This window comes from Protopterus annectens, chromosome 7.part0 (genome assembly GCF_019279795.1).
Source record: "Protopterus annectens isolate FY-2018-M chromosome 7.part0, PAN1.0, whole genome shotgun sequence".
NCBI lineage: Eukaryota > Metazoa > Chordata > Ceratodontiformes > Protopteridae > Protopterus > Protopterus annectens.
The window spans coordinates 70,258,341-70,272,961 of NC_056739.1; the positions used below are offsets into that span (position 1 = coordinate 70,258,341).

General features: G+C 34.8%; 1 protein-coding gene across 1 annotated transcript in view; it reads right to left on the reverse strand.

Moving 5' to 3' along the window:
- The window catches only part of ITPR3 (inositol 1,4,5-trisphosphate receptor type 3), a 2,403,054-nt gene that overhangs the window by 35,337 nt on the left and 2,353,096 nt on the right, over positions 1–14,621 (reverse strand). Inside the window, exon 57 of the mRNA XM_044076491.1 lies at positions 7,966–8,127. Coding sequence (XP_043932426.1) covers positions 7,966–8,127 — 162 coding nt within the window. The remainder of the gene's footprint in view (positions 1–7,965; positions 8,128–14,621) is intronic.

The window sequence follows — 14,621 nt, forward strand, 5'->3', positions numbered from 1 at the left end:
TCCCCATAAATATGGGTATTACTGCACCAATTTGTGTGTGGGTACCTAATTTACAGCTGTAGCTTTTGTTTTACATTATTAATTTTATATCCTGAAAAAACTCAAAACTGTCTCAAAATGTTCCACAACGCTGATATGTCCTTTTATGGATTTATCAGGTACAAAATAATATCATCTGCAAATAAAGCCAACTTTTCTTGACTGTATGTGTGAAATATAATTTCCAAGTAGTCTAGCCCAGTTATTATACCTCGAGGAATACTATGTAAATTCTGTCCAAGTTTCTATTACTGAATTCACATATTCCATACCAAATATTTTCATGAATTTCTTCAGAAATCTACTCTCTTTTGTTATATTGTCCCTTCTAGGTCCCTCTGACACATCCTCACTATTGCAAATCAAATTCCAGTCCCCACCTATAAATAATATTTCCTGCTGAAAGCTGACTTCTCCCACAATTTTCCTAAGCACCATAGTATCAGTTTTCGGTGTAATATAAATACATGCCAGTGTAATCCTCCTCCCTTGCCAGCAGCCCCTTATTACCACAACTCTACTATTTTTGTCTTTTATCCCTCATCAATGACTATTGGAGCCCCTCTAGCAATTAGTATAATTACTACCCTTTTCCTCTGTCCTGATAATACACTGAATATTTGTTCTGAAATCTTCTTTTTTTCAAATTCACATGCTAATTTCTTTCCAAATGTGTCTCCTGCAGCATTGCTATTTGCACTTTACATTTCTTAATACAATTCAATATTCTTTCCTTTTTATCTATATCTGTAAGGCATAGATAACTTTCCAGGAAAATATGGACAGCATAGCCATCATGATAAAAGCTACTGGTCCCATCTATTACACGACAGTTTTTTGAATATGTATTTCCAGCTTTTGTGTTACATGCATATACTAATGTTTGGCAGGCTGATCTTTTGTACAGTTGTTTTTTTCTCATCTCCATTTGAATCTATGTTACATTTTCGAGACTTTTTGTTTTAATGAAAGCCCTCAAACAAAAAACTAAATACAAACATCACCATCCCCTATTAACATGGAACAAACACATAAAAGTATGTACATCTTCAAATCATGAAGTTTAACCCTCCAGAAGGGAACAAATGTCTCAAACTGATGGCTGCACCTATAGGCATTATCTAACCTAAAATTAACAGCCATGTGCACTCTTGACTACACACACACACACACACACACACACACACACACACACACACACACACATATATATACATGTATAAAAGCATGCATGCATGTGTGCCTCACACTAACTTTACTCTACCTTTTCACACAAATATCTCCTTTTCACTTCCTCTTAAAGTTGTCTCTCTAATTACAACATACCCTTTCCATTTCCTCCTTACATACCCTTTCCATTTCCTCCTTACGTTATCACTCTAATCCTCAATGCATTGAACTCTGCTCCACTTTCCTTATCTTCTGGATATAGAGGTTGTGTTAAGAAGATGGAATGGATGGTCTTTCTAAAGCCAAAGTAGCCAGCTTCCACTTAGACTACTTAGTAAATTAAAACAATTTCTGATGTTCTTCTTTAACAACTGAATAGTTCTACTTCATATGGCTCTGTCCTGCATTCTTACAGTAATCATGGATGTCCACTGCACATAGTAGATGGAAAAACACACAACTGTACAATACCACGAGCAATTATATGTCTTCATCAGACTTGAAAACATTAAACACAAGCCACATGACATTGCTTCTTAACCTTCTAGATTGAAAAAAGACCATTTTTAAAATGTAGATGTTAATTCAGACTTGGAGGACTGATGCAAGCTGGTGAAAAGGAATTTTTTATTCCTGGTATTGGGTTTAAATTGAAAAGTTATAGTTACTCCAGTTGTTACACAAAAGGAGTGGTTTATCTTGCATATTGTAAGACTTGTTGGGGCTATTATGTGGGGAAAACGGAAAGGAATTTAAAAACTCGAATATACGAACATATAAGAGATATCAATAAGAAGAATGATAATAACGCATTTTACAGGCACACACAAAAATGTAAAAATATGAATATCAAGTTCTGGGTACTAGAAGAGGTGAAACAAAGGGAGAGGGGTGGAGATTGGGAGACGTTTTTAGAATATCGAGAGATGATATGGCAGATTAGATTGGATTCATGTTCCTATTCGGGCATGAATGATCATATTTCTTTAAAACCTGCCTTGAAATTATTGGCATTGAATCCCAAGTGACTGTATTAATTTTCACCTTGAAATGTTTGTATTGCGAAATGTTTTGCATTTATTACATTTATGCATATATTTAATATATTTATATTAATTTTTACATTTATATTGTTTATTTTTATGTTCATATTTATATTTATATTTACACTCATAATTGTACACGTATTTATATATTTATATACTTATTTTTACATGTTTTTACATACACTATTATACTAATAATATATAGTCTAATTTATATTATACCTTCCTTAAAATTAAAATTATTATGAAATTAAAATATAACTAAAATAAAATAAAATGAAATAAAATAAAATAAACAATAACTACTATTTATTTATTTAATTGTTGCTAATGTTTTTACACACATACTTATACAATTGTTTGTACATACATATATATATATATATATATATATATATATATATATATATATATATATACATACACATATTTTATTAGCAGAAGTTGATTAACTTTATTGCAATTTTTATGTGTTTTTAATTATATGTATTATGTTTTGTGTGTCAAACAAGTAATACGAGCTTTTTTGAGATGCATATCAAACTACATATATTTACTCAATGCATTGCTATGACAACTCGTTGCCATGATAATTCATTGCTATGACAATTGATTGCTAATTACAATTCAAATGGGATTAATTGGTATTTAAACAAGGGCTAATTGAATTACAGTTGATTCTGAGGAAGTCTCGGGATACGAGACGAAAGCGCACTAAATCTGTTTGTTTTATGTTTGGTGTGTTATTTTATTTATTAAATTTCTTTGGCTGTGGCTCGTGGGTCTTATTTTTGGAATATTACTGGAAGATTTGTGGAGGACAACCTTTATTGTACTGGTCAGCGGAATTATTTATTTTTGGTCCTGAGTGAGTTGAGAGGTGGTTTTTGGAGTTTACAAGTTTAATTTTGCTGGTCAGTTACAAGGAGTCCCCGATTATGGAAAACGACAACTCTTTATTGAGTCAACTTATTCGGGTTGTTCAAACCCATTCACAGAGCCCACAGTCATTAACTGAGCAATCTGATTTGAGCACTTTCATCCCTTGTGCTCAGGGTAGTCCAGTGAACCAAGACGTATTGGCGGTGACGTCAGGAGTAAGGGAAGGAGGAATACGTACAGCCAGCCGAGCCGGCAATGGTGAACGAGATTATGGGAACGCTGTTGGTAACGGAAGGGCGAGAGTTTTACAGTATTCAGGTGAAACTCCTGAAAGTCTGCAGAAGCGTTTGGACACATATAATAACATCAATTTTGCCGAGTGGCTGGACAAGTCTTTTTCATCGATGCCGAGGGAGATGGAAAGAAGGGTGCCAACCAATGCTTGTTTTAAGGACAAATGCAAGACATTTAAAAATGAATTAACCAGGTACAGGAATATGGTTTTGGATAATTGGTATTTAACCAAATGTATAAAACAGAAAATTGTTCCGAAAGGTTTAAGACTTAACAAGTTTCCCAACAACACTGGTGGGAACAATGTGTTTTTTAAAATTGTTTTGAATTTATTAAACAATTGTGGGTTAGCAATTTTGGAAGCAATGGTTGAAGATAATGTTAAAATTATGGAAAGTTGTAAGAATGACATCGATAAATTAAAAGAAGAAATTAGCAACGATTTATTATTCACAGTTACTGAATATAAGAACATTTACTGTAGGGTACTGCAGGATGTGGATTATGACATCTCAAAAAATTACAAAAGGAAAGTGAGTAAATTAGAACGAGATATTGTAGATTATAGTGAAGGTAGAGCTTATGTTATTTTTAATAGAAGGAGGTACGATAGGTATGTACTGCGTTTTAATAAAGAACAACAACAAAATGGGGACTATAGATTTGGTAATGGATCAGAACATAGGTACCTAAACGACAACTTTTACTATAATAATAACAATAGTTTAGGTGAAGTAGTCACCTGTGAAATTGAGGACTCTTTCGGGGAGGGACAGGGACCAAGGAGGTCGGAAAGAATCAGGAATCAGAACTGTCAGCAAACTCATGCAGAGGCAACGGGCAACCAATATGTAAGACAATCAGGCAGAGGGAAGTACAGGAGATAGATTCCATTACTAATTTTTATACTAATATTAATATATGTAGCAATGGTGATTGAAAGGAGATGGACCATGATACTATTACTACTTGTATTTTTGATACTCTTGACATTAGTCAGGAAGAATTTTTTAGAAATAAGGATAATTTATACGGTCAGTTTGAAAATGTAGATAATAATATGAATAGTAACAGCAATAACAAGTATACGATACACACATACAATAATTTTAATATTTATAATTATACAGATGTAGAGGTAACACAAGGATTCTTTGGATTATTTACAAAGGGATTCAGTTTTGTACCAATAAGGAAACCTAAAATTGAAGAAATGGTATTGGATATAAAACTATTTACAAGAAAATTGAACTTAGGAATTTTGTTTCATGATAAACATCACAATGAAACTAGTGTTTTGAAGAGTAGAAGTATATACAATCCACCCCTACAGCAAGATATCCAGAATTTTGAAATGTGTGTCCTGAATATGGTGAGGGATGAATATAGGAAAAGAGGTAGGTCGATTAATAACAAAAATTTGACTATGGAAGAAGGTAACATTCTCCAATTATTAAATAATAATGAAAAATTGAGAATCATTAAACCAGGCAAGGTGGGAGGGGTAGTCCTCATGGATAAATGGGACTATACAAATAGGATGATGAAGATTATAGATACAGAAAATAGATACCGTATTATTTCAAGGAATGAAATTAATATACTATATAGGAGAATTGACCTCATATTAGAGAACAATCTTATGCAGGGACTTATTGATGTGGATTTATATAATTTCCTGAGGGTACCCAAACCAATAATACCTGAAATCTTTGGGATTTCAAAGATACACAAACAGGTTGATGACCCCCCCCTTGAGACCAATAGTGACATCCCAGGGGTCTAAGACACAAACGCTAGCTATTTATGTGGACACAAAGCTAAAATATTTTTATTTGCAATATCCACACGTATTAATAGACTCCTGGGACTTTTTAAGAAAATTTAATACCATACCATTTCAAGATAATTATTTGTCCTTAACCATAGATGTAAAAGATTTATTTTCAGTTATTTCCCACATGCAAGGCCTAGAATGGTTTGAAAAAATGCTTACTGAATTTAGTATGCTTAATGCAGATGAGTATAGGCTTGTTTTGGAGAGCATGGAATTGGTTCTCAAGTATAATTTTATATATTTTCAAGGGGACATCTACCATCAGCTTGATGGAGTAGCAATGGGTTCAGCATGTGCCCCAATTTATGCAAATATTATTATGTTGTACTGGGAACTAACATATGTCTTTGATTCAATGTTTCAACAACATATAGTTAAATACTTTCGTTTTCTGGATGATATCTTTATTATATGGGAAGGGACGTATGAAAGAATTCAATTATTCATTGATTATTTAAATAGAAGTACTAAGTTCCTTCAATTTACTTTTGAATATAATAAAGATGAGGTGCATTATTTAGATGTTACGATAGCCAAAGACTACATTAAGAAGACATATAAATCTAAGATTTATAGGAAGGAATGTTTTTCAAACTCCTATCTGCATTATCAGAGTGACCATCCATTGTTTTTAAAAAAGAATGTTATAAAAGGTCAGATGATAAAAGTTTCAAGAATGACATCTGATAGGATAGACTTTATGGAAGAGATTGAAGTTGTTCACAATATGTTTAAGGAGAGAGGATATCCCGATAAGATGATTCAGAATATTAAAAAGGAAATTATTAAGAGTCATGATACAAAATATGGTCCACGTTTGACGAATGATAGTGATATGAATATACATATGACCACAGGACATTCTGAGGACAATCAGATAGAAGTTAATGGTGCCATAATTAACACAATTGAAATGCCACGATTAATCCTAACTTATTATGCGGATATAGGATGGATGAAAAAATGCATTAATGGAATTTGGAATATGTTCAGTAGGATGACAAATAGAACAACAATTTTCCAATAACCTCTCAGATTCAGTTTTAGGAGGAACATGAATCTTAAAAACATTTTTGAGAAAAAGAGATGTGTTATGGATGAAGGGGCACAAACTAAAAAAGGCACCCACAAATGTGGTAGATGTGCACAATGCCCATTCCTAGCTAGTGAAAAGGAATTATTTATTCCTGGTATTGGGTTTAAATTGAAAAGTTATAGTTACTCCAGTTGTTACACAAAAGGAGTGGTTTATCTTGCATATTGTAAGACTTGTTGGGGCTATTATGTGGGGAAAACTGAAAGGAATTTAAGAACTCGAATATACGAACATATAAGAGATATCAATAAGAAGAATGATAATAACGCACTTTACAGGCACACACAAAAATGTAAAAATATGAATATCAAGTTCTGGGTACTAGAAGAGGTAAAACAAAGAGAGAGGGGTGGTGATTGGGAGACGTTTTTAGAATATCGAGAGATGACATGGCAGATTAGATTGGATTCATGTTCCTATTCGGGTATGAATGATCATATTTCTTTAAAACCTGCCTTGAAATTATTGGCATTGAATCCCAAGTGACTGTATTAATTTTCACCTTGAAATGTTTGTGTTGCGAAATGTTTTGCATTTATTACATTTATGCACATATTTAATATATTTATATTAATTTTTACATTTATATTGTTTATTTTTATGTTTATATTTATATTTACACTCATAATTGTACACATATTTATATATTTATATACTTATTTTTACATGTTTTTACATACACTATTATACTAATATTCTCATATGTTAGATAGTCTAATTTATATTATACCTACCTTAAAATTAAAATTAAAATTATTATGAAATTAAAATATAAATAAAATAAAATAAAATGAAATAAAATAAAATAAACAATAACTACTATTTATTTAATTGTTGCTAATGATTTTACACACATACTTATACAATTGTTTGTACATACATATATATATATATATATATATATATATATATATATATATATATACATACATATTTTATTAGCAGAAGTTGATTAACTTTATTGCAATTTTTATGTGTTTTTAATTATATGTATTATGTTTTGTGTGTCAAACAAGTAATGCAAGCTTTTTTGAGATACATATCAAACTACATATATTTACTCACTGCATTGCTATGACAACTTGTTGCCATGATAATTCATTGCTATGACAATTGATTGCTAATTACAATTCAAATGGGATTAATTGGTATTTAAACAAGGGCTAATTGAATTACAGTTGATTCTGAGGAAGTCTCGGGATACGAGACGAAAGCGAGCAAAATCTGTTTGTTTTATGTTTGGTGTGTTATTTTATTTATTAAATTTCTTTGGCTGTGGCTCGTGGGTCTTATTTTTGGAATATTACTGGAAGATTTGTGGAGGACAACCTTTATTGTACTGGTCAGCGGAATTATTTATTTTTGGACTGATGCATTTAGCTTGCTTTTGCATCTGTAGATTCATTAGCACACTGTTTTTTTTTCCAGAAGTAACAGCTTGCTTTTTGTGGTGTTCTGGCTGTATAGTCTAAAAACTCAAGTGATGTACACAAAAATGTAACATACATACTAATTTAAAGAAGCAAGAGGACAAATAACTTTATAGCCAGGAGGTACTTTTGACCTTAAGTTTCTTTAGCAACTTATGTGTCTCTACATACCTGTTCCTTCAGCTCATTCAGCTGGTTTGTGAGGTGTGTCACCACATCCATGGTTGACTGGAGCTTCTCCTGAAGAATTCGAAGCTCATTTTGTTCACCATCTCCCTCATTGCTGACTAGGGACATGGCCCGCATCCGAGGAAACCAATCTAAGTTTTTATTCTGAAATGAAAAGAAGATCTGCATAATCTTTTTATAATTCTGTTTTAAACAGATTTTTTCCTAGGATCTTTGCAAAAATACAGTTTTCTTATTCGCAGGATAAAATGAACATACACTGCCTTCATTTTACATTTAGGAGTGGTACAAAACTGGTGAAAAGTTATGGACAGTCTGTGGGCTGTGGGTTGGAATGTAAAGCTCTGTCATTACTGAAATATGTTCTATATCTTCTGGTTACTGCAACAAATTCATTAGTTATGTAGTACTGCATCATTTTTCACTTTAATACACCCACACTTTCAAATGTATAGCTTTTAAAACTATCTCTTGGCTGGACAAGCCACATAACTTTTCATATCCCTTTGAATTTGTAGGGTCTATATCAGATGCATAAAAAGACTTTAGCGCGAATGCTCACATGAGTGAAAATGCCAGGAATTGAAACTGTGATTGTGGGGTCGTGTTACAGTGAGGAGTGGGATATTTGCCCTTTCCTCACTGTAGTGCAAACTCAGAGTTAGAATATATATTTAGCGGGGGGTGTGGGGGGTGCAGCCCCCCACAATAGCAACTTCGATTACTGGCATTTTGCTCATGTGAGCGTTCACGGTAAAGTCTTTTCGATTTTATAATATAGACCCGAATTTGTATTCATCACAGCTGTGCTGTAACACAGACATAATTAATGCACAGTTATGTAAGATACTCACCATAACAGCAGATCACTGAATCAAAGAGATGTCTGCCAGTGTACTCCTTACGTCTAAGTGTTGTCCTCCCAATCAAGTCCATTCAATGAAAATCCAGAGCAGCCAAATGCTCCATTAGAATATAACCTCCACTTGTTTGTCTTTTCGGCTTTTTCCTGGTAAGGGGTCGCCACAGCGGAACTTTGGTCCACTAATGATTGGCAGTAGATTTTTACGAAATGCCGAGGTGCCAGCTCGACGCCCAACCTTCAACGAAGGCACGCCCATTTACGTACACATGTATTTCGAACGCTACCCAACCGTGGCAAACTCCACACAGAAGGCACTCCCAAGCCACGTCGAGAATCGAACGGGAGAACCTCTTGATGTGAGGTAACAATGCTACCGTATACCCTCCACTACAGCTTTAAAAAAAAAACAGTATTCTAACCATTATAGTAATAACACTTGCACACTGCAAGAAAAAAATAATCAGTAAAGAAGTAAAAGATAAGATGGATAACAGCTTTAAAGAATTCTGCATTTGTGACTTTATATACATATATATATATATATATATATATATATATATATATATATATATATATATCAGAAGTACTTACAATCATTGAAATTCCCAAAAGATGACATTGAGAACTTTGACAGGTCCATATCAACAAAAAGAATGCTGATATTGCAGTGAGCATGCTCAGAGCATAACTTCAGAGCATGCAAATGTAAAATATATTTTTTTTCAGGCGGGATTGCACTCCCTCTTGCACCACCCATGTGGGATGCTGTGCCCTCACAGCCCCTGCTTATTATATATACTGAAACAAAAAACTCAGGCTGGGAAATGTCTCAAAAGTTCATTTAATGAACAACAAACTTCAGCAGTAAAGCTTTCGGGCATAAGCCTTTTTCAGTGCATTACAGCCAGGCGTTTCTGCAGTTACCTCCTACTGCGCCTCTAGGCGTCAAATATTGCTTGCTCATATTTGCATTAACAATTCCAAAACCATGGTACATACAAGGTATCAGAATATTTTATATTGAAGATTTCATGATGGCAAACAAAATTGTACTGATATTTAACCTCTGTCAATCAGTGTTTGTTAGAACTGTAAGGTGATAATTTAATTTTTAAAGGCTCAAGCCACACCCACTAGGAGTTAAAGGTACACACTTAAAAGAGCTGTACTTGAGGGAATTAATTCAGTCATTTGCAATTAATACTCAAAGCAAAAAGTCACATGACACAACCAAACAATAATATTACTTAATTACATTAGCAAAACAACATATAAAATATAATCATAAACAACATGCATGAAAAGGGGCACCTAAAAAAGCATCTAAAAACAAGTATATTTTATGTGTTGTTTTGCTTAATGTAATTAAGTAATATTATTGGTGAAGTTTGTTGTTCATTAAATGAATTGTTGAGATGTTTCCCAGCCTGAGTTTTCTGTTTTGGTGTGTTCCCTATATACTTGAGGCTGAGTTCACCACTATATTGCTCTTTCTATTGTTTATTATATATACTGACTCAGGGACTGGAATATCCCAGAGGAAGGAGCTTATTCCCTAACCCCAGCATTTGTCAGTGTCACACATTTGTCGACCTTCTATTTTGTTAACAAAGACACTGACATTAGGGAGTTTTGTTTATTTAAGCACTCCTACACACACACACACACATACACTCACTCACACACACACACACACACACACACACACACACACACACACACACACACACACACACACACACACACACGTATAAAATGCAAGTAGTGCATAGGGCAGTACAATTACACTCTAAAATCAGGAAAAAGATAAATTTGCTAAGCAGTGCAAGACTCGATCTTAACAGCATTTAGGTGTCACCCTTAGTGCTATTAAGATTAGGTCTCATGCTAGGGACTAAAAGCAGAGAGTATCGGCTAGGGACTAAAAGCAGACAGTATCAGCTGGCAAAGAAGAATGTCAGAAAGTAAAGCAGCTTTTAAAAGCTGTTAGAATGTCCCTCTACCACAATTACAAACAGAATATGCGGATGAAAAAAGCATTTTAACAGCTTTTAAAAGCTGTTTTACCGTCTGCCTGAGAAACACTTCATTTCTGTTTGCTATCCCTGATTTTGCCTCATATTTTTGCCCTCTCCTTCATAAACTTTTTAATTTTCTTTTCAGTCACTATGGATTAAAGTCAATCAGTAATGACAGACATTGGAGTTTCATACTTCTTAGTGTTCAGAAAATGGCTGTTGCAAGACCTGTTCTTCTGTTAGCTGCTTAAGTGAATTAACACAATAGTTATTTATTTATTTTGAATTTGTTAACCGAGGTAAAGCACTGATCCCACTGGACTTATTTCATTCCGAGTCCAGTGTAAAAACACTAGATATATGACATTACAGAGTGAATAACAAAATGCAATACATACATATATTCTAGAATATAAGAGCTGGCTTAAGGGTATAAAGGCAATAGATAAGTGATATATACACAGTGACTGACAAAACACAATATATACATGCATTGTACATAGAGCTGAAATAAGAGTTGGCATGCTGAAAGCATCACAATAAAAAGTATAGTCAGATCAATGTATGTAGACAGACGAAAGGTAGGAAGAGGTTAAGTTTTAAGACCCAAGAGATAGCAGTTGCATTTTCCTAGAGTCCTGAAACGTGCTTTTACTTCTGATCAGAAAATGGGGTAAGAGAAATGATCTTTAATAAAAGAAGGCACAGATTCCACAGACCAAGGAGTGAAAAAGCATGGTATGTGCAGTGAAGCCTAGTTTGGGTGGGTTTGGATGAGAGTACCTGAGTGGTTAAGATTTCTAAGGTTGCATGTTTGTGCATCTCTGAATAGTCTGGATGCTAGTTGGGGGAAAGGACTCATTCTTGATACTTTTAAGTAGAAAGTTGATGGTTCTATGTTTGCACATTGAATACGGAATACAGTGAATGGCTTATAATCGAATATAAAACAGTGAAAAGTTCTGAAAACACTTAACATCATAAAATAATTCATCGAATTACCATAGCTGGCCAACAACCAAGAAGTACCGTGATGTATAAGGTAAGCGAAGGAAGCCTTTTTTTAAATTTTTAAATTTGCCCTTTTCCCCACTGTAGTGCAATCTCAGAATTGGTATCTATAGTTAGGGAGTGTGGGGGCAAAGCCCCCCACCTTGGTTGATTACGTTTGCAATGTTGGCCAACTATGGCCATTCCATGTTATTTTATGATGTTAAGTGTTTTCGGTACTTTAATGTTTCTCTCTTTTACGTTCAATTATAAGCCATTCGCTATATTCTATATTTGATGCGTGAACACAGACCCAAAGTCGTCATGTTTCACAGGCAGCCAGTAACTTTTTCAGTGGCTTTGCAGTGGTGTTCATTTTTTGGTGAGAGTATGATGAATCTGCATATGCCATATGGTGTTTGAGATGGATTGAATGGTTGATGCATTTCTTTTAGAGGCTTCAGCAATTAAAGGGAGACCATATTCTAGCTGAGCCAGTAAGATACCCTTACCTAAGGCATTCCTACAGGGTCTAGCTACAAAAGGGGAAACTCTATTAGCCTAGAGTAGGAAAAAGTTGATATTTTTGTGTGTGTAATCCAGGTGAAGTTGGAAGTTTAGGAAGGGGTCTAACCAAATCCATAGGCATTTGAATACTTAAAAATTGTCACTGATCTTGACCCCTTGTCTACTCCAGCATTATTTTTGATTCACCCAGAATTCTTAAAACAAAGAAGCTGATAGTTATGCTGCTGTCCATTTGACAGGGCTTGCTAGCCCTTACCAGTTTTCAAAACCAGTGAAACACTTTGCAGTCTTAATTTTTTTTTTTTGTAATTGGTAATACACGGAGTTCTGATTCTCTGTTCCTCTCACTCCCTTCCTGACTATATAAATGTAAAAAGCACAGTAGCTTATATGATCTGATGAAACCTTTTGACGAATGTTCTTACCATTTTAATAAAGATAATTTTGCTGATACTAAAAAAGAGTACAATTCATTGTTTTTGACAACTGTGAAACAATAAAGGAATTAAAATATAAAGATCTGTATAAGATTCCTTGACGGTAAACTCCTTAACAGTTGATACAGTAGAAGGGCAAAGGCTCTAAACTTAACCCCAACTCTTTTGAAGGTTAATTTGTTCATCCTATAGTGCCGCTAACGGGTACAGCAACAGGTTGTTACGTCTTGGCATCCAAGAAAGTGGTGTCCTTTTTGTAACATTTTCAGAAATGGGGACAGTAGGGTATATTCCAGTAGTAAAGTGATCATGCCTTTCACTCTCTCTGGGAAAGCTTTTCTTACCTTATCCTACAGATGATCCTCTGATTAAGGAGGAGCATGTGGGTTCCATACTCGCTGTAGAACACAGTATCCACTCATCATCCTTATACAGATATTGGAGGGATTGTAAATTTGCTAGCATCGTCATTATTTGTTCTGTGCACCTGATGAAGCTGTCCACTCTAACATGCCTTGTGGGAAGTGCTACAAGACTACAAAGTCGAACAGCCACTAGTAACTACCCTTCGGTCTCTGTGCTAGAAGACTGAGGAGTCAGAGCTGTGCCTGGAGTTTCAGTTTTAAGTTGAATATGTTCACGGTATGCACTGTATTCTGCCAAGCCACACCATTTTCTTCCTTCCTATTCATGCCTTTTGTGGACTGGGTGTTAATGTGTAGCAGGATCTATACAACATCAAGTTTGGGGAACTGAGGTCTGCATGTTTTCATGGTTGCAAAGGATGATGGCCTCTTGGATGCAAGTAACTAATCTTCAGCAAGCACTAGCGCAGTTTGTTGCAGAACATGGATAGCGTGAAAATCAGTATCGCTATCTCAAACGTCATTGTTCTCACCTACAAAAGAGCAGACCAGCCTTTGCAGGTGAGGGGGAAGCAACTACCCCAGCAAAAATAATTCAAGTCTCTTGGAGTTTTGTTCAGAAGTGAAGGCAGATGGGATCAGGAGACTGACCAGTGGATGGGTGCGAAAGAAACAGAGCTGCAGGCATTGTACTGGACTGTGCTGGTGAAAAAGAATAGAGTTACCGAAGGAAACTCTCAGTTTATCAGTCAGTCTATGTTCCCAACTTTCCTGTGGTCATTAACTTTAGATAGTTACCAAATGAAGGATATCATGTACAAGTAGCAGATACATGACTTTGTTTACAGTGTAGCTGGGCTCTTGTTCTTCTGATTTGAGGGGATTCTGGAGTAGGGCTCCTGATGAGACCCAATGGCAAACCCAGGACCAACTGTTTCTCTCAGTTTGCCTGGGAATGCTTGAGTATCCCAAAGGATTAGCTGGAGAGTATTGAAGATAGAGAAGTTTAGACTATTATGTTGAGACTGCAAAAACCTTAACCCCCATAAGACAAGAGGTTTAGAGAATGGATGGATGAATCATTCATAAACAAAATCATATGTAGTGGTTACTATGCTAGAAAAGTGAGGAAAGTCCAATTATATGTTATCACTGCAACAGGAGATTCTCTTGGCATGTAGAAGCTTGCTACTGACTTCCTTACTACTGAACAGAACAATAATCTGTATAGTCAAACCAAGCCAGAAAGTGAGGCGGGTACTAATGCAACAAGCACTGCAGAATATAAGAGACAAAATCTGGCCTAATTCTAAGCAGAAAGTGCAATCTGAAGTACTTTATAAATGAGAAGTACAATGAAGCAAGCCCCTATAGGCAAACATTTTCAGATTAGTCAGGCTCCCCATTTTGGTATGCTTCTCTAAAACACACTCTT